Source organism: Antechinus flavipes, chromosome 3, assembly GCF_016432865.1.
Source record: "Antechinus flavipes isolate AdamAnt ecotype Samford, QLD, Australia chromosome 3, AdamAnt_v2, whole genome shotgun sequence".
NCBI classification, from domain to species: Eukaryota; Metazoa; Chordata; class Mammalia; order Dasyuromorphia; family Dasyuridae; genus Antechinus; species Antechinus flavipes.
Window position 1 is genome coordinate 475,385,977 of NC_067400.1, and position 19,096 is coordinate 475,405,072.

The 19,096-nt window shown below is 34.7% G+C and overlaps 1 protein-coding gene across 2 annotated transcripts in view; it reads left to right on the forward strand.

The window, feature by feature from the left end:
* ARHGAP32 (Rho GTPase activating protein 32) overlaps positions 1-19,096 on the forward strand; it is a 417,059-nt gene that overhangs the window by 387,433 nt on the left and 10,530 nt on the right. For both annotated transcript variants that reach the window (XM_051986687.1, XM_051986688.1), the window contains 7 exons: positions 3,508-3,652; positions 4,110-4,192; positions 12,257-12,364; positions 12,825-12,970; positions 14,199-14,394; positions 16,577-16,722; positions 18,517-18,588. In XM_051986687.1, the coding sequence (XP_051842647.1) occupies positions 3,508-3,652; positions 4,110-4,192; positions 12,257-12,364; positions 12,825-12,970; positions 14,199-14,394; positions 16,577-16,722; positions 18,517-18,588 (896 nt within the window). The remainder of the gene's footprint in view (positions 1-3,507; positions 3,653-4,109; positions 4,193-12,256; positions 12,365-12,824; positions 12,971-14,198; positions 14,395-16,576; positions 16,723-18,516; positions 18,589-19,096) is intronic.

Here is a 19,096-nt window from a genome sequence, read left to right on the forward strand (position 1 = left end):
AAATCAGATACTGAAAAGTAAATCTTAGTTTCAGTTTCACAAATGCAAACATCTCTACTTGATGTACCATTGACTTTTGGCCTCAACATAGCCAAAATATAATTGGTTGCTTTTTATAAGTGCTTCCTTTCTCCAAACATCTTTTTGATACAGGCTAGCTCTGTCTGCCAGATTCATAGCCTCAGTCGTTCTAGTCTTGCTTTTTTTCTCATTTTCTATATTTAGTCAATTGATAAATATGATTGATTTTTCCTCTGGAATATCTCTCTAGTCACTAATTAAGTCTCTAGTTTAGATTCTCATCACTTCTCACCTGTACTATTATATTAGTCTCCTAATTGGTCGGTTCCTCTTTCTGATAATTCTATTTCCAGTGTTTTCCCCCCACTCCTTCCTAATATCAGATGATTGCTAAAATCATCTGAGATACAGATATGACCATGCCCCTGTCCTGCTAAAAATACAAACTCTTTCACTTAGCATCCTTCTTAGCAATGCTGTGACTTCAACTTATCTTTTTTGCCTTGCATCTCACTACTCCCCTCAGCTACATCTCCCACTTCCTATTTACACAAGCATTTGTCCCTCTTACTCATCCCTCTTGCCTAATTTTCAATTAGAATTGTTTGAATCCTTGTCTTCCTTCTAGGCTCAGCTCCAGGGCTTTGTCCTCCTAGAAGCCCTTGTAAAATTCCCCATTGCTTTTGCTTTCCTGTGTTCTCATTTCTTTGTACTTATTTACTTGTTTACATGGTCCATTCATCTAGGAACAGAAGTTCTTATCCTGTAGTAAACAGATTTCAAAAATTAAACATTCATCTTCACTTACCTTTAACTAAAATTTAGCATCTTCTTTTATTATTTTAAATAATAGCTTTTAATGATCAAAATATGTGATAGTTTTCAATTTCATCCCTGTGTTCCAAATTTTTCTCCCTCCATTTGCCCCACCCTTTCCTCAGAGAGTTAGTAATTCAGTATGTATTAAACATGCACAATTCTTCTATACATTTTTCATTAGTTATCATGGGGCATAAGAAAAACCTGATCAAAAAGGGAAAAAAATGAGAAAAACAAAAAGCAAGCCTACAACCAAAAGGTGAAAATGCTATATTATGAACCACATTCAGTCTCCTGGATGTAGATGACTCTCAACCATAATTCTATTGGAATTGGCCTGAATTACCTCATTCCTGAAGAGAGTCACATTCATCACAGTTGATCTTTGTATAATCTTAACATCTTCTTTAATGATGGGAAGATGTTATTCTGTTTCACCAGACTACTCCAAATATCTTCCATCAAGAAAAGAGGGAAAAAAATTAACCACAACTGTAGAAAAAAATAAACTTACTTGAAGGCATGGATTGTTTAATTTTTTTTCCCCTCAGAGCCTAGTCCTGCTTTAAGAACTCAGTAAATGTCTATTAGATTAAATTAAATTCTTTGGTAAAAGCAGATCACAGTCATCTTAAAAAGTAGCTTATAAATCTACATCTGAGATTAAATGTGCTATATGTTTTACCTGAAATGTGAAATTAAAAGATCTCCAAGACCATATTTCCCATACTCATTTGATCTTGGACCATTTTAGGATTTGAATTATTTTGATGATGCTTATAAATGCAAGTCAAATAAACCTGAGGGTAAAGAAGAGCCCTTTGGGACAAAATAGAAAAAAAAATAAGCCTAATGAGTAGTAATTAGAAGTAGTTATATGTAAGTATAAAGAAACACTATATTAATGTAGTGAGAGGTTTGATATGTTTGATGTGTAAGAATTATCATGAGATCAGGGTTGGCTTCTCAAAGGAAGGGCCTTTATTGTCATAAAAGCAGACCAAGCAGCATCAGGAGTATGGTTGCTCAGAGCAAATAATTTGGGATGGATACTGATAGTTTCCTATCAGCTAGCTCCTCCTGTGGGACTGATAAGGAGTAAGTAGGTGTGTTTCCTTTAGCCATTGGTTAGACTCTCTCAAGAGAGATAATTACTCCTTAACTGTTGATTAGAACTTGTCAAAAACAACAACAACAAAATGAGAACATGTAGCTTAATCCAAGCTTCTCACATCCTGTTTATTAGAATCCAAGCTGCGAATATCTGGATGAGTGGGTAACCAAGTCTGTTTGCCACAACCCAAGCCCTCTGCACCTGTCCTGATGGGCAATAGTATTTTGTTTTTCTGTCCCCTGTAATTAACTACTAACAAAAGCCATATTGTAGCTCATTGTAAAAACTTTTTCTCACAGAAGAAATCTCTCAGAAGAATCTCCAATTTATAATGCTTAGAAAACTGAGGATTTCGCAAAACATGATTCCCTGGGAAACATTAACATACAGATTATAAAATAAATTACTTCTTTTTTAGGCTTCCTATTAGTAAAAGAAGACGACAATAGGTTACACTTCATGCTATTTTACTCAGCATTCCATTTCATTACTCTAAATATTAACATCTTAAATATTTCTTTCTACAAATCAAATAAATGATTTGAAAACAGATTGTGAAACTCAAACTTTTAACACTGAGGAATTGATGATTGTGCTATATAAATTATTTGGAATGAATAACCTAAATACCAGAGGCTAAAAGTAACCTCCCTTTGAGACATATATTCGCAGAGACAAAGAGATGGTATCTAAGTCTATACAGTTCATCATTCTTTTTTATGGCTTCATTTCTACAGATGGAGAATTCCCCTGTCCTCTAATAAGCTTATTTGTTTGCAGAGCTCATCTTTATAAGTTACCAAGAGCAATTCTTGACTTGTGGCAACACCATATTTGAGAGGACTAACTTTGGGCTCCTGAGTTAAAGATCAAATATTCTTTGCAAAACAAGTTGTTTAGATGCAAAGTGATTCTCAGAATTAGGGTTTCCACAAGCAAATCCCCATAGGATTTAGTCCTGTATTTCATGTCTGAATCAGCATTGTCTAATTTGAACCAGCTATTTCGATATACATATTCCAGTGATGATTAAGTTTGGCCTGCCTTGGCATTTTCAAAACAACTTGTGTATTTCATGAACATTTTCTCTCTGCAAAAAGCAGGGTCTCTGTAAGGAATCACTTTATGTGGTTTCTGGCTTCGTTCTCACCAACAGAAACTTATTAAGTTCCACAGCTTGCATCCAAGGAATTTCTAGACACAGTAATTTTGATCTAGACCAGCTGCCTGCAGCCCTAATTTCCAAAAAAAGCTTTGACAAATTTACCCTTCAGGATTTAAGGATCTTATTGTCAAGAATGGCCACTGTATCCTAGCACCTGTGATAGCAGGCTATGTTGATGGTGATCATACCATTATCCATTGTACAGGAGGGTAAAAAAAAGCTATGCTTTTTCAGAATATACAAATTTAGATCTAATCAGTCACTTGTTAGTCACATTCTAGAGGGAAAGTGAATTCTTATGACTTCTTTTTAGAAATTTTCTTTCTTCTAATCTAGTATTCTTTTGCTAACAGAATTTGATTTTGTTCTTTCCATGTATTTTCTTTAGGCATGAATTTGACTCTGAACATATTCCCGACCTGACAAAAGAACCTTATGTTCAAGATATACATTCAGTTGGTTCCCTTTGTAAGCTGTATTTTCGAGAACTCCCAAACCCTCTGCTTACTTACCAACTGTATGAAAAATTCTCAGTAAGTATGCACTGATTTGGAAGCAAGTTAGTTTAAGGCTGGGAAATTTTTTGTGGGTTTGTTGAAAAATCAGAAAGAAGACAAGCTGATTGGTTTGGCCAAATGCAAGTAAAGGTTTCAGAGCCAAATTTGAGGCTTAGCAGAAAGTTTTCTTTCTTTTTCCTCAGTCATTGCCAATCACAGTCCTTGCTGTTTCAGCAGGTTTTCTCCCCTATTTAGTCTCTCTCTTTCTCACAGAATTTTTTCACCCAGCTTTTATGATTGTATTCTATTAGTTTCAGTGATCATATAAATATAAATCTTCTTTGTAACTTGTTGTGTATCAGGGACAAAAACACAGGTTGTGTATCAGTGTGTCAGGGTCAAAAAACTCAATTTGAAAACTAAACTAAGTTTAAAGAGTTTCAATTAATAATTCTTTTCCAGCAAAACCTATTTCTCTATCTTTGTGTTACAGGATGCAGTTTCTGCAGCAACAGATGAAGAACGACTCATAAAAATTCATGATGTCATCCAACAACTCCCCCCTCCACATTACAGGTTTTGCCTTATGTTTTATGTAAAATATTAGGCAGTAGATGTATTGATATATAAAATTGGGCTATTTCCTTGGAAAGCTTTTTAAATTTATTCCAAAAATAATTTTTAGGGGGATTGGATTGTAAATAAGTTTTTTATTATGATTATTATGATAATTCTTTTTAAAAATTTCCTTTTAAATTTTATATCATTTAATTTTGTTATATCAGCATGTCTATTCAGTCTTGAGTTCACTATACCTTTATTAGAGAAAATTAACATTTTGTTAATTACAAATCTTGGTCATTTCACATAAAATATTTATGGTAGTTATTAAATTCACTTCCTTGGATATAAATTCACTAACTATCCCATTCACTTGAGTAGCGCTGTTCAAGACATTCTCTTCTGTTTCAAACTTTCCATGCCATTGCTTCCCACATTCTCAGTTTTCCCAAATTTTTTCATATTTCAGCCAAAAAAGCTGAGACTTGTCATTAAGAGAGCTCCTTTTTCTCCTATTTTCTTTATCTCACATCCTTTTGACATCATACTCTACTCTCTTTTTCCTTATTTCTTTCTTATGGAGTACTCTCTTTACCAAGAAAGATTCCTATTCCCTACCATCTTCTCTAGCACATTATCTCTACTATCATCTTCCACTCACCCTAATTTTTAGTCTCTCCCTATCGATTCCTTCCTTGCAACTTCAGATATTCCCAAGTCTCCCTATCCTAAAACAAAACAAAAACAAAAACAACCTCCTTTTCAGTTGATCAACCTCACTAGCTTTCACCATACCTCTCTCTTCCACTAGCTTTCACCATACCTCTCTCTTCTCCTTGTCAATTAAATATCCTTTGCAAAAGCCATCTTGACTGGATGCCTTGTACTTCTTTTTTTCACTTGATTCTAATCTTTTTTGAAGTTTAGCTTCATTTTTAATTTTTTTTCACTTTTCTTATTTACTTAATATTTTCCACAATTACATTTGAAACATTTTTTAAATATTTCTTTAAACTTTTGAATTCTAGATTCTCTCCCTTATTCCCACTCCCAACCCCCATTAAGAAATCACATGTGAAATTATTCAAAACATTTCCATAAAAGCCATGTTGTGAAAGTAAACATAGATCTTTTCCACCCTAAAAAAGAAATCTCTCAAGAAAAATGAAGTTTAAAAAACAGAGAAAGTATAATCCAATCTGTACTTAGATACAATTTCCTTCTCTGGGTATGGATAGCATTTTTCATCATAAGTCCTTCAGAGTAGTCTTTTATTAAAAAAAAAAAAAAAAAAGTAAAAAAGTAAAGTCTTTTATAGCTGATCATTCCAGAATGTTATTACTTTGTATACAATACTTTTCATTTTCCTTGAATTCATGGAGATTTTCCCCAAGAACATCCTGCTCATCACTTCCCACAGAACAATAGGATTCCATGACAATCACACACCACAGTTTATTCAGCTATTTCCCAATTGATAGGCATCCCCTCAATTTTCATTTCTTTCCCTGAAAGCTGCTACAAATATTTTTCTACATTTTCCTTCTCTTCCTTTTTTAAAAAAATTTCTTTTGGTATTCATGTCTAATAATGGGATTGTTAGGTCAGAGGATATGCATGAATTTAGCCTTTTTTGCATAGATTATATCTTTTGATCATTATCAATTGGGGTACAGCTCTTATTTTTTTAATAAATTTGACTCACTTCCCTTTATGTTTGAGAAATAAGGTCTTATCACAGAAATTTGCTTCAAAATTCTTTTTACAATTACTAATACTAACTGTATTTCCCCCTTTCAATTATTCTATTTTTTCTCTGCTTTTACCCTGTTCCTTCTCAAAAGCATTTTGCTGCTGGCCATACCCTCCCCCAGTATGTCCTCTCTTTTATCACCTCCCTCCCTTCCCATTTCCCATTCACCTTCTATTTTCCTGCAGGAATCCTGCAGATTTCTATGTCCATATTGAGTGTATGTGTTTTTTCCTCTTGAGCTCTGATGAGAGTAAGGTTCACCTATTCCTTCTCTCCACCCCTTCTTCTCCACTGTAAAGGCTTTTTCTTCCTTCTTTTTTATGGCATATAATTTGAACCATTCTACTTCCCCTTTTCCTTTTCTCCCATTACATTCCTCTCTTAAGGAATCCTTAAGTTTATCATTTTTAAAAAGATATTATCAAGATATTCAACTCATACCCTTCAGTGGTTTTGTGCAGCTGTTTTCAGAAATCCTTCTAGGGACCTAACCACAAACCCATTTTTCTGCCCTGGAAATGTTAGGAGTGTTCCCATTCCACTGTATCTGTAAGATCTAGTGTGCTAAAGCAACAGAGTTCTGTATTGTTGATGCCCAGGCTTGGGGTTGGCCGGCCTGGCCTTTGCTGGGACTAGAGGCCCAATTCCCACCCCATTCCATAGACCCTCTCTACTGACCTTCCAGGTCCTCCTAGGGCCAAAAGGTCCAGAAGCCACCAGTACTGCATCTGATTCAGAAGTCCCATCTTGTTGATGCTGGGGCTGGGCCTGAGCTGCGCTGGCAAAGGCCAGCTCCCAGATTGCAATAGGGCTCTCACTCTGGTCCCACAGACCTTTTCTGCTGACCTTCCAGGTCTTCTTTGGTGTCTCTGGCCTGAGAGGTCTAGAAGCCTCCAGTACTGCTGCTGATTCAGAGGTCCTGCTTTGCTGATCCTGGGGTTAGGGCCAACGCCGAGGCTGCTTTGGCAAGGTTTGCACCAGGACTGCACGCTGGACTCCCACCCTAGTCTCACGACCTTTTCTGCTGAGTTTCTAAGTTACCTTTGGCTCGAAAATGTTCTACTCCCTCTTTTATGGTGTTCTGTTGCTCTAAAATTTATTTAGAGTCATTTAAAGGAATTTGGGGCTGTTTGGGAGAAAGTTAGGCAAGTTCCCACCTTTACTCTGCCACATGGCTCCCCCTCCTTATCATTCAATTGAAATTGCTTGCTCCAAAGTTATCAATTATTAATTGTTAAATGTAATGGCCGTTTCCCATTCCACATGTGGAGTCATTGCCACATTTGACACTGTTAGTCACTTGAGGGAATTGGATATATTCTCTTGGGTTTTTTGTGACCTCAGTCTTTTGTACCACCCTCCCCACATAACTGACCATTCTTTCTTAAACTCCTTTACTGAATCTTCATCCATGCCACTGTCAGTGGCCCCTCCTTTTTTTTCTCAGTACTCTCTTAATGACCTCATTAGTTCTTGCAGATTTAATTGTAATCTCTAAATAACTGATTCCTAGATCTCTATATCCATCCTTCTTCTTTCTCCAGAGTTCTAGTCACATATCACTAGTTGCCTATTGGACATTTAAACTGGATGCCACAAAGACATCATAAACTCTTTCTGTCCAAAATAAAATCATTTACTGCTCAGACTCACCCTTCTCCCAAACTTCCCTGTTACTGTGGAGGGTACCAGATTCATAATCTCAGCATCCACCCTCAACTCTATATTTACCATTCTCTTCACATATCAGGCCAGTTGCCAGATCTTATGGTTTTGCTGTACTTTATCTCATATGGTTATACTACTGTTGACTGCACATCTGTCATCAATGACTCACCAATAGCCTTTTAATTGGACTCTTGAGTCTTTCTTTGCTCTATCTTCTGCACAGCTGGCAAAGTATTTTCCTAATGTGTATGTCTGATCATTTCACTTATTCATTAAACTCCAGTGACTCCCTATTACCTCTAGGTTCTAGTCTTAGAACAGCACCTGGCATTATGGAAGGCTATATAAATTTTATTTCCTTCCTTCTGGGGGTAAGCATAAACTCCTCCGTTTGGCTCTCAAGCTCTCTACAGCCTATCTTCTTTCTGTTTTAGTCTTCTCTTGCCTAGTTTTGCCTGCCATGAACTCAGTCATCCAGCCATAGTGGGCAGCTTGCTATTTCCTCATACACAATAGTCCCATCTCCCACCTACATGCCTGTACCTTGAATGCCGTCTTTTCAACTACTGCCCCTTCCTTCACAAACCCTTTATCAAATCCCATCTTTTTCAATAGCCTAATGCTTTCCCCTTTGAAGTGACTTCATAGGAACAGAGACTTAGTGGACCATCAAGTCATTTTTATATCTATTTATTTTTTATATGAGGGAAATTGAGGCACAAAGTATTTAAGTGACTTTTTATGTCATTTCTTTAAGATGTGGCAGTGTTTATTCTGCTTCCTTCTCAGGCCTCCTGATTATTCCTACCAAGTTTCCTGCATTACCTGCTACAAGAAAGAGACCACATAAGGAAGAAATAGTTGAGAGATTTTGCTATTCATTTAGATATGTTTAGAAAGAGTCAGTGTAACTTTGCTAGGCTTGTCAGCAGGAATGTAGCCTATTTAGCAACACGTCACATCATCCCTGAGATAAGTGATACAGCAATAGGCAGTAAAATCCAAATAACCAATATTTTTGTTGGAGATCTTGAAGTGTATAAAAGCCTGATAGAATCCTGCCTCTGACACTCAGCTTCCAAGTTCTCTAGCTTTCATTAAATGAGACTTATATAGCTTTCTCCCCAGGAGAAAAAAAAAAAACCTCCCCAGAAAGGAAGTCAGTAGACATTTGCAACAGACTGTATCTGGGGGATATATGGCCTTGTTTCCCCAAGTCTGACTCCTGTTATTACATATCAAGCACATATATGTTAGGCTTCATTTTCTTTGGGAGTAAAGAGGAGATCCTTATAACATACTGTAGTAGTGAGATAGCCTCTTGTCCATCAACAGTTCCTTAACTCTGTACACCTCCATTATATACCTATTTGCATATTATTATCTCCCTCATTAGACGATAAGAAAACAGTAAGGTTTTTTGTTCAGTGTCTGGAACATAATAAACAACTAACCTAAGAAATTGAAGTTAATATATTTATATACTGTACTAAACTCTTTTATTTGTATAGCAAAAAAAATTGTATTTTTTCTTTAATTGAATTTCTTTGTTAATGGAATCGCAGGTTCACTCCCTATCTTTTTTCACTCCTTCATGCAGTCTTTATTCAAGTCAAACTGGTCAGCTCCTGTTGCTGCTAAGATTTAGAATATTTTAAGTTCTCTATTGTAACCACTTTATTAATTATCCAAAGAAAATAATTTGATCCCATCTTGGCCCAGTTCATCCCTCCTTAGACAACTCTATGGCCTCTTCATTCCTAAGACCTCACTAGACTGATGCCAAACTTAGTTCAGATGCTCAATTGATACAGACCACTTGCAGCTCAGAATTCCTGAGCTCTAGAGATCTGACAGCCTCAGCCGTTTTGTAGCTCAGATTACAGGCATGTGTTACCACACCCAGCAAATTAATGCAGTCTTGCAAAATAGATTTCCAAAGTGGTTTTGTCACAGAAAAAAAATCTCTTTAGTCTGCAAAATTAAGTCTCCCAATCCTATGGAGGCAGAGTTCAATGGAAAGGATTTAGGATGTGAAGTCAGGAAGACCTGAGGTCAAATGTCAGCTCTGCCACTATTATCATCTATTTGACCTTGTACAAGTCACTTTTCAAATGTAAAATGAGGGGGTTAGACTCTGATTTTTGAGGTTTCTTCCCATTCTAAGTCTCTGGTCCTACAATCTGTCTAATCTTCTAACTAGAAGCCCCACTCACACAGCAAAGATTTAGCTTAATGAAGAGCTTGGTTTAAATTCTCTATAAGCCATAGTTTTTTTTTTATTTGAAAAATATGAATAATAATCCCAGCACCAGTGGGTTTTGTGAGAATCAAATAATAGAGTATTAGAAAAAAATATATCATTTTCTAATAATGAAGTATCAAGAAAGACAGAATTATTATTTCTCTTAGGGTCAGTTTCTAGATTCTTATGAAATCTACACTCCTTCTTTGAAGACTTAGATATATGAAGCAGTACCTTCTCTGAATTTCAGAATAGTAATACACTGTTTATTTGCCCCCTTCTCATTATCTTTAACATGAGAAAAGGCCTATAATTTAGATATCTCTAAGAACCAGGAGCTAAATTACTGTTCCTGGATAAAATGAAATATTTCACTGACATCACCTGCTTAAGCTGAAGAAGATGGAACTTCACCAAATACCTCAGTAACTAAGGTTCTGGGTACTTTATCTTAATGGATGTAAGGTTATTTTTTTAAAAAAGAAAAATATTGGATAAAATTGTACAAAGGATAGGCTCTTGGGTTTTGAGAAAATAACTCCTTTCCTCAAATTTCTGAATATGCTTCCCTCTAATGGATATTGAAATCCACTACTTTCTTCTTGACTTTTGCTTAGGGTGTTTAGAAACCCAGTTAGCTCTTGATGGAGGAGAGAATTTTAATTAATCTGTAGTTCATATGTCTGCTGTGTGCAGAAAATAAATTGGTATTTTATTGGTATAATTTGACAGGTTAATCAAATGACCAAAAATGCTTTCTTGCCAGAGAGATGTTTACCTAAGTGGTGGTGGATTCAGAAGAGTTTAAATCCCCACTTTGCTTCTGACTCTGAGTGAATATGAGCCAGTCATGTTATCTGTGCCTCCTGTTCTCTTGTATAAAATGATAAGATAAGGCCATAGGAGTCCTTCCAGTTCTGTGAGCCAGGGTTTATTTTTGTTTGCTTATTTGTTTGTTTTTTAATTTAAGTGGTTTCCAATTTACTAAAACAGTTCGCATGGCACTCTGTTGTTTGAAATACCAAGGGTCTTTCCCCTAGGAACGATGTGACAATAATAGTTTAGATTGCTTTGCCTAGGCCAAAAGAGCCCATTTTATCTTTAATGAGAATAAGTTAGTAGAGCAATAGTGCATATCTCTGTGTTTGTTTTAAGGCTTGAAAAGTGCTTGATACACATTATTTCATTTGAAATTATTTCACAACAGCCCTATACGTTAAGCACTGTTATTCCCATTTCATAGTTGAAGAAACAGATTCAGTGAAGTTGTTATTAATCTATGGGCACACAGCCTGTGTCTCAGTTTGAACCCAAGTCCATCAAACTATTTACAATCCTATATGTGGAATTTCCTATTACTAGTACTGTACAGATCATAATACTATTGAACCTGACCACCACTTATGAGAAAACTTATTCCTTTTTTCCATCTAAGGAAGCCAGAAATGTATCTCTCTTCCTTGCTCCCCACCTCAATTTCCCCTGCAATTAGATGAGGACTTCTTGGCTTTTAGATAACTGAAGTAACTTCTTAGCCCTAGGATATGGTCTCCAAAAGTAGTGGTGAGAGATGAGGTCTCTAAGGCAAGAGACCTCTTCCCTTTGTCACTTTCAGACCTGCCCTTTGAACCACTGGAGCCAAAGTGAAAGCAGAGAGAGAAGTAGTCTTGGATAGCTAGGGAGCACAATGGATAAAGTATCAAGACCTGGAGTTAAGAAGATTCCTCTTCCTGAGGTCATATCTGCCAGCTGTGTGACTCTGAACAAGTCACTTAACCCTATTTAATTCAGTTTCCTCCTCTGTAAAAATAAACCAGAGAAGGAAATAGCAAACCTCTCTAGATCTCTGCCAAGAAAACCCCAAATGGGATCATGTTAGACATGACAGTAAAAAGACTGAATGATAACAAAAGCATAATGCCAAGTATTTGCTGACCCAAGAGGAAGAAGAAAGAAATCTTACTTATTAGCAACAGGGAGGGAAGGGTAGTTTCTGTGACTTTGGGACACCTGATTGGTGCTCTTTTTCTAGGTAGTTGTTCTTGACTGATTGTAATTAAACCAGTTATATATAGTCAGAGAATGTCAGAATAAATGGTTTTCAAAACATTGGTTCTATGTGGATCAAACTTCCTCAGTTCTTTCTTTATTAGCTTTTTTTAGTTTTTAGTATTTGCAGTAACTACAATCAGTCTCTACAACTCCCTTTTCCCACTTATATGATAAGATAAAATTAATTGATTGCAAAGTTTTCTTTTTTTTTTTTAAGTTGTTTTTGATTTCCTTTTTATTATTGAAGAAATAGACTTTAACTAATAGGACTCCTCTGCTGACAAAGTTGTGGAATGAAATGCTAATTGAGGAATATTTTCTGTCTGCTCACAGATTTTTGTGTGTTTGTTTCATTTTCCAGAACACTGGAGTTCTTAATGAGACACTTGTCCCTTCTAGCTGACTATTGTTCCATCACAAATATGCACGCCAAGAACCTAGCAATTGTTTGGGCTCCAAATCTTCTAAGGTAATCTGTACTTTCTGTGTTCAGTAAACTTGTCATAAATATTACATTTATTATAATATTACTTTTTAAGGAAGATTTTAAGATGAAAAATTATAATTTTTTATCATGAATTTCATTAAATAATTTTTCATTGAAACACTTAATACTCGGTTAGATTCCAATGCAGACCTCTGTGCTGCCACATAACAGGTGCTTAATAAATGTTTATTATGAAATAATTTAAATTTAAACATATGAATGTTTGATTTAAAGAATTAAAAGTAGTTTATAGCATTGTGACCACAGGAAAGTCACTTACTCTGCATCTCAGTTTCTTTCTCTGTAAAATGAGGAATTTGGCTGACATATCTCAGAATCACTTAAGTTTCCTTCAACTTTAGAATTCGGTGATTTAGTGATTCACATCCCAGTGTCTGTTTACCTTTTAAAATTTCTAATTGTAATTCATTTTACTTCATAGATCAAAACAGATAGAATCTGCCTGCTTCAGTGGAACAGCTGCCTTCATGGAAGTGAGAATTCAGTCAGTAGTAGTTGAATTCATTCTTAATCATGTGGATGTTCTCTTCAGCTGCAAAATTAGTGCAGTCATTCAGGATGGGGCAGGTATGAGTAAGCACATATTGATTCACATTTCTCTCTGTAAAAGTAACTTCTAAAAGCATGAAAATGGGAAAATTAGTTTTCCCTGCTGTATGAATATAAAGAGATGATGTTAGACAATTTTAAAATTCATTTTGCAGAGGAAATACCATACCATGGCCATTTATTGTGAATAAAGAAAATACCACATGCAGGGGGAACCTGTCAGCCTTAAACACATGGTAGTCTTTTTTAGTAATGTAGCTTTTTACCAAATTATATTGAAAATAGTTTTTTCAGTGATGACATGCTAATAAAGATATTAAAAGTTGAATTTATCTCATCTTCCCTGAAAATCTCATCCTGTTAATTTCCCAAATTTTTGTTGGTAGCACCACCGTTTTCTGAATCAGGGAGTCATTCTTTCTATATTCCTCTCTTCTGCATCCCACACTAAATCAGTATCCATAAATTATTTCTTTCATCTTCCCTTCTTTCCACTCTTGTCCTAATTATAATTGAGGCCCTCATTGGTAATGGACATTACCATGAACTATGGAAATAATCTCCAACTTCGTGCCTCATCTTTCACCTTTTCAACCTTATTTCACATTATTTTTACACTGTCCAATTGGATTACTTGCGTATCCACGTTTTGTTCTCCTGTTTCCTGTTAGTGACTGACCATAGCATCTCCCTGTCTTGTAGCAGACTATTCCAACCCAGGTTCTTTTCTGCTCACTAGAATCCTTGTTCTCTTTTTATAGTCAGATCTGGTGGAATCTCTTCTGTGATAATACCTGTTAACTCCATGTTGTTTTACTCTAGTGCTTAATGTTTTGTACATAATCAGTACTTAATAAAGGTTTTTACTTTGGTTCATTCATGTTTTCCCTAGTTTCTCTTCCCCTTGTCCATTAGAAGTTATTATCCTCTACTTGAATATCATGCATTCTGGCCTATCTTATGTTCTTAATGATTTTCTAACGAGTTTTTTTAGTTATTTTTGTACATGATTCATCCCACTCCTCGACTAGAGTATACTTTTCTTGAGACAAAGGACTTTTTTACCTGGGAACTTCTAGTGCCTAGCACAATGTAGTCTATTGTAGATGTTTAACAAATATTTCTTGAATTGAGGTGGTATTCTGGATATTTTTAGAGCAGGACACAGAAAACTGTCTAAATATTTTTGTTAAATACACATCTACCTTTTTCCTGTACTAGTTTAACTTGGCTTTTATACTTGCAGCTTCTCTTTCGAGGCCCAAGTCCCTGTTGGTGTCTTCTCCATCCACCAAACTGCTAACATTGGAGGAAGCCCAGGCACGAACACAAGCTCAGGTCAATTCTCCAACTGTGCCTGACAATAAATATATTGAAGTGGGAGAAGGGCCTGCTGCACTTCAAGGAAAATTCCACACTATAATTGAATTTCCTCTTGAAAGGTGAAGTAACTGATTTTCATTCAGATTCAGGTTTTAATCCTGTATTTCAGTGTTGTAACCAAACGAAAGTGCCAGAATAGTCTTTTTGCTTGGTATGACATGGTATACAAGACAATAGTGAGGGACACCTTGGATGGTAGTGGATTCAACTCTTTGGAGTTTTTGAATCAAAGGTGTGTGACCTCTTGTCAGGTATGTTCCAGAGGAGAGTTTTGTTCATATATGGATTGAATTTGAAGACCCTGAGATCCCTTTCAACTTGAAATTCTGTGATTGGGTAAATAAAATGGGTCATTTTAATAAGCAGCTTCATGTAATTGAAAATAATTTATTTTTAAAAAGTTTCTACAGGGATAATTCTTGAATATTAAATTTCTACTGTACATAAGTTAATTTTATATCTGATATGTATGTATGTATGTGTGTGTGTGTGTATATATATATATATATATATATATATATATACACACACACACATACACATACATGAACACACACACACACAGAGAAAGATTTGTTTTAGTTTTGTGTTTAATGATGAGGTGTAACAATTTACTTTTAGAAAAAAATGCTTGGGTATGAGCACTGACTAGCTTTAGAACAGATCTTATATTATTTATATATTATATAGATGTGTGGATTATAGGTAGATAGATCTAGATATGTAGATCTATATGTCATATTAAATTATATCTTTTTATATGTTTATAATTATCTCTATATTATCTAATATCATTTATATTATTTATGATTACCTGTAAAGTCCCTATCTGTCCTAAAATTCTGTGGTTCGACAAAGTAATTGCAGCAACTGCACTATCTTTTTCTTTTCAGAGTTGGAAAAGACTTCTGAGGCCAGTTAATCTCTTTACTTAATTTTACTTGTAAATTAAAGCATAATAGATTTGAAAGCTCTGATTGAAAGTCTTTCCTATCGTGTTTTAATTTAGATATAGATCACTAGAGTCTAGCTCTATACCCATGAAGGAGATAGTCATTTTTAGATTAAGCAGAACCAATGTGTTTTCTTAGGATCAGTATTCCCCATATTTTAGGCTTTCTTCCCCCATTTCAGTTATGTAACTATGATAACATTTCTTAAACATGAAAGTAAGCCATAGATAATTTTCTTTACCAAAATATCTCAGATTTTTGAATCCTGATACTAACAATGATTGCTTTAAATATATAAGATGCTAGTTTTTTTTACCCTAGCTAATACCTCTGACCTTGATTTCACCTATTTTGCTTTTTTGCCTAATTGTCTATATTGCCATACCTCCCGTTGTCATTTTTCTACCTTTGTTTGTCTTTATATTCTACGTCATACATGGCAGTCTAGCTCTTTGCTTGCTTTATTGTTAGGGAAAATAACATGCCATTCTTTTAAACACTCCTCTATTTTAAGACATTCCAGTTTTTCTTAACTCTTATTATTTTGATTTTCTGCTGCATGCATATTTCTGTTTTGTTATACACATAGACACATACATGTGTGTGCATATATGTAATCATGTGTATATATGAATACTTTTGATTTGTAACCTTATTTGATAGTAACATTGTTCTTTGTTACATATTCTTTTTTCCTATGTTTATCTCTTCATGTATATAATGAAAAATTCCCCATCAAATATAAGTTCTGCAGCCTTCTTTAAAGAGGTGTATGTATGTAAAGAGGGCATGTATGTAGAACCTAAAATTTCTCTTTCCTAAATATTTCCTATTCCATTTTTAGATAAGGTCATTTGTTGTCAACATTAAAAAGAAAATAAATCAATATGAAGCAGTGTGGTTTAGTGTAGTGAGAAATAGGTTTTTAATCAAGAGGACCTGGGTTCAAACTCTAACTTAGTGATTTTCTTTGACCATGAATAAGTCCCTATACTTTTCTTAACCTCACTTAATAAGCGAGTTGGACTTAGAATGCTCTCTAAGATTTCAGATAGCTCTGAATCTGTGATTCTACAAAATTATAGTGTTGTCACATGGAGTTGTTTAGTACTATTCAGTTATCTGATTTGCTTGATAAATGTTAACTTCATGGTATGCTAAATAATATATAAAACTATTTCAGTTTAACATTTTCCAAGCTTCTTGTATTTCCCATGTTTCTTATTTTCTTGTAATAATTTGGTTCTTGGGTATCTTGGCATTGATATTTTTCTCTTCATTATCTTAGAAAAAGACCCCCAAATAAAATGAAGAAATCTCCTGTGGGCAGTTGGCGTTCCTTTTTCAATTTAGGGAAATCATCATCTGTTTCTAAACGGAAACTTCAGCGTAATGAGAGTGAGCCTTCAGAGATGAAAGCAATGGCTCTGAAAGGTGAGTGCTCTCCACTGGAGCTCACATCAGAATTTTTCTTCTTTACTCAAGGTCAGTGCTCTTCAGAATAAGGACTGTGACCTTATCACAAGGCGACACGTGGCATAACCCCAGTGAATATTTTATTAACTAATTAGAATGTTATAAGATGAATTCTTTCTCTTGTCTCGATGTTGGCAAATTGTGATTTGGGGTCTAACACAACTACATTGCATTCTTGATAAACATTATCTGTCTCTCACACAGCTCTCTCCTGTCATTGGCCCCAGGGAACTGTTATGATTTAACTAGCACCTGCAGTAGATGTATAGTCAAAATTCCTTACTACTCTGTCCCCAGTTTATCTCATAGCTGTAGCAGGCACTCTTCAACAAGCGGGCTCTGCATGACTGCAGGGTGATTCTGAGGAAGAATCCTATGCTCTCTCTCTCTTTTGCTTTTAAGGTAGTATAGTTTAAGGGTTAGCCTTTTGGTTTTAGATAGATGGATTGTATTCTCAATTTGTAGATCTCATTGTATTATCTTTGAATTTTCCTGTTATTATTAAGAATACTGCCAGTCATCCAGCTTTGCAAACTTAGTGTCATCCTTAGCTTACCTACACATTCATTTACCAGATCTTATTGTTTCTCCCTGCAATATTTCTGACCTCTGTCCCTTTCTCTCTACTAACACAGCCACCAGTTAGTTCAGGCCCTCATTGCCTCCCCCTGGTGGTTTACTGTTATAGCCTATTTGATCTACCTACCTCAGTTCTGTCCCATCTGTAATTCATTATCCACATAGCTAAGATATTCTTAAAGCATATCTGATTTTGTTACTCCCTTATTCAAAAAACTCCTGTGGATCTCTGTTAACTCTAAGACCAAATATTATTTCATTTTGTCTTATATTTTAAAATGTTCTAATTTATTGGAAGTTTGATAATGTATGCAATTATAAGTAAATGTACTCAAATTGGGAATATGTACATTTAGAGATTAGGAACACACAATGTAAAAAATTTGTTTCTTCTGGGTATATATTCAATAGCATATTATCTGAACACATCACACAATATAAATGTCATATACATTTTAAATATAGTTCAGATCTTCTATTATAACATCTTGGACTATTTATACAGAAGTTACTCTAAAAACTAGCAGTAATATAATTCAAAGAGAGACACAAAGGAAATTGTTTTACACAAATTGTATTAATATATAACATTTATAATTGGATATATATAACTTTTGAATACTTTGCATTAATTTTAATACTTTTTTTTGTAGTGAATGACATCTTTGTGTTTTGAAGAATACCTTAGTACTTAGCCTATCTTTGGATTTTATAGAATATGATATCTAATGTGATATCTAATTGCATAAACTTTTTTAGTTATATAACATTAACTTCTAAAAATATATATATATATCTTTGTGGCTAATTGGCTCATTGGTAAAAATATTTAAATGGATCAGTATAAAAGCATCACTAGAAAAACAATTCTAAGCACACAAACCTTGGTGACTGCTTTTTTGTACCACTGGTTTGAGAGACAGAAAAGAAATAGTTCTTGTCCTTTAGAAATGATAAAGTCTTTTAGAAAGATAAAATGTATAAGTATAAAGTAAATACACAACAATATAAGATAGTATTAAACAATATGCTAAATTGAACATATGAAAAACTACCAAATGAGCTTGACATTCATTAATTTAAAACCATGTAAATAAAAAAAATGATGTTCCATTTTATGAAAGATATGTAGATAATGAATAATAAAAACATGCTTTGGTTTTGATTCTTTAGGGAGCAGGACAGAAGGAACTCTTCGTTCAGCTAAAAGTGAAGAGTCTCTTACTTCTCTTCATGCAGTTGATGGTAAGAATGAATGCTCCAGTTAACCTACTATAGATGGATAGATATATTGTTTGTTTGTTTGTTTGTTTAATAAATGAGGAAAGTAGCCTCTCTGGAGGTGTAGGTTCAGAGTCTCTGTTGCATCAATATAGAATCAGTTCTATAAGCTGAAGTTAATATCATTTATCCTTTCTACAATGTTGTTTTAAAGAATTCAATACCAGTAAAGGTCTGTGTTTAGGGAATTTAAGGTTTAAGAGCATAAATCAGGGTTTTAGACCTTTTCTTGTTCCTTTTCCCCTCCAAAATAAAGTAATATTTTATTGACTTCAATATAAAACACCTCCAATCCTAATATGTGAAAAAAAAGGGAGAAAAAGTTTTGTTGTGATTATATGTGTTTGAAAATTATTATGTACAAAAATTGTATCTTTGTACTTAGCTCCTCACATTTCCATGTGAGGTGAGTGATTAGTTGGCCTGAGGCATAAAGAAAAAAGGGAACTTGCTCAAGGTCACAAATTGAGTC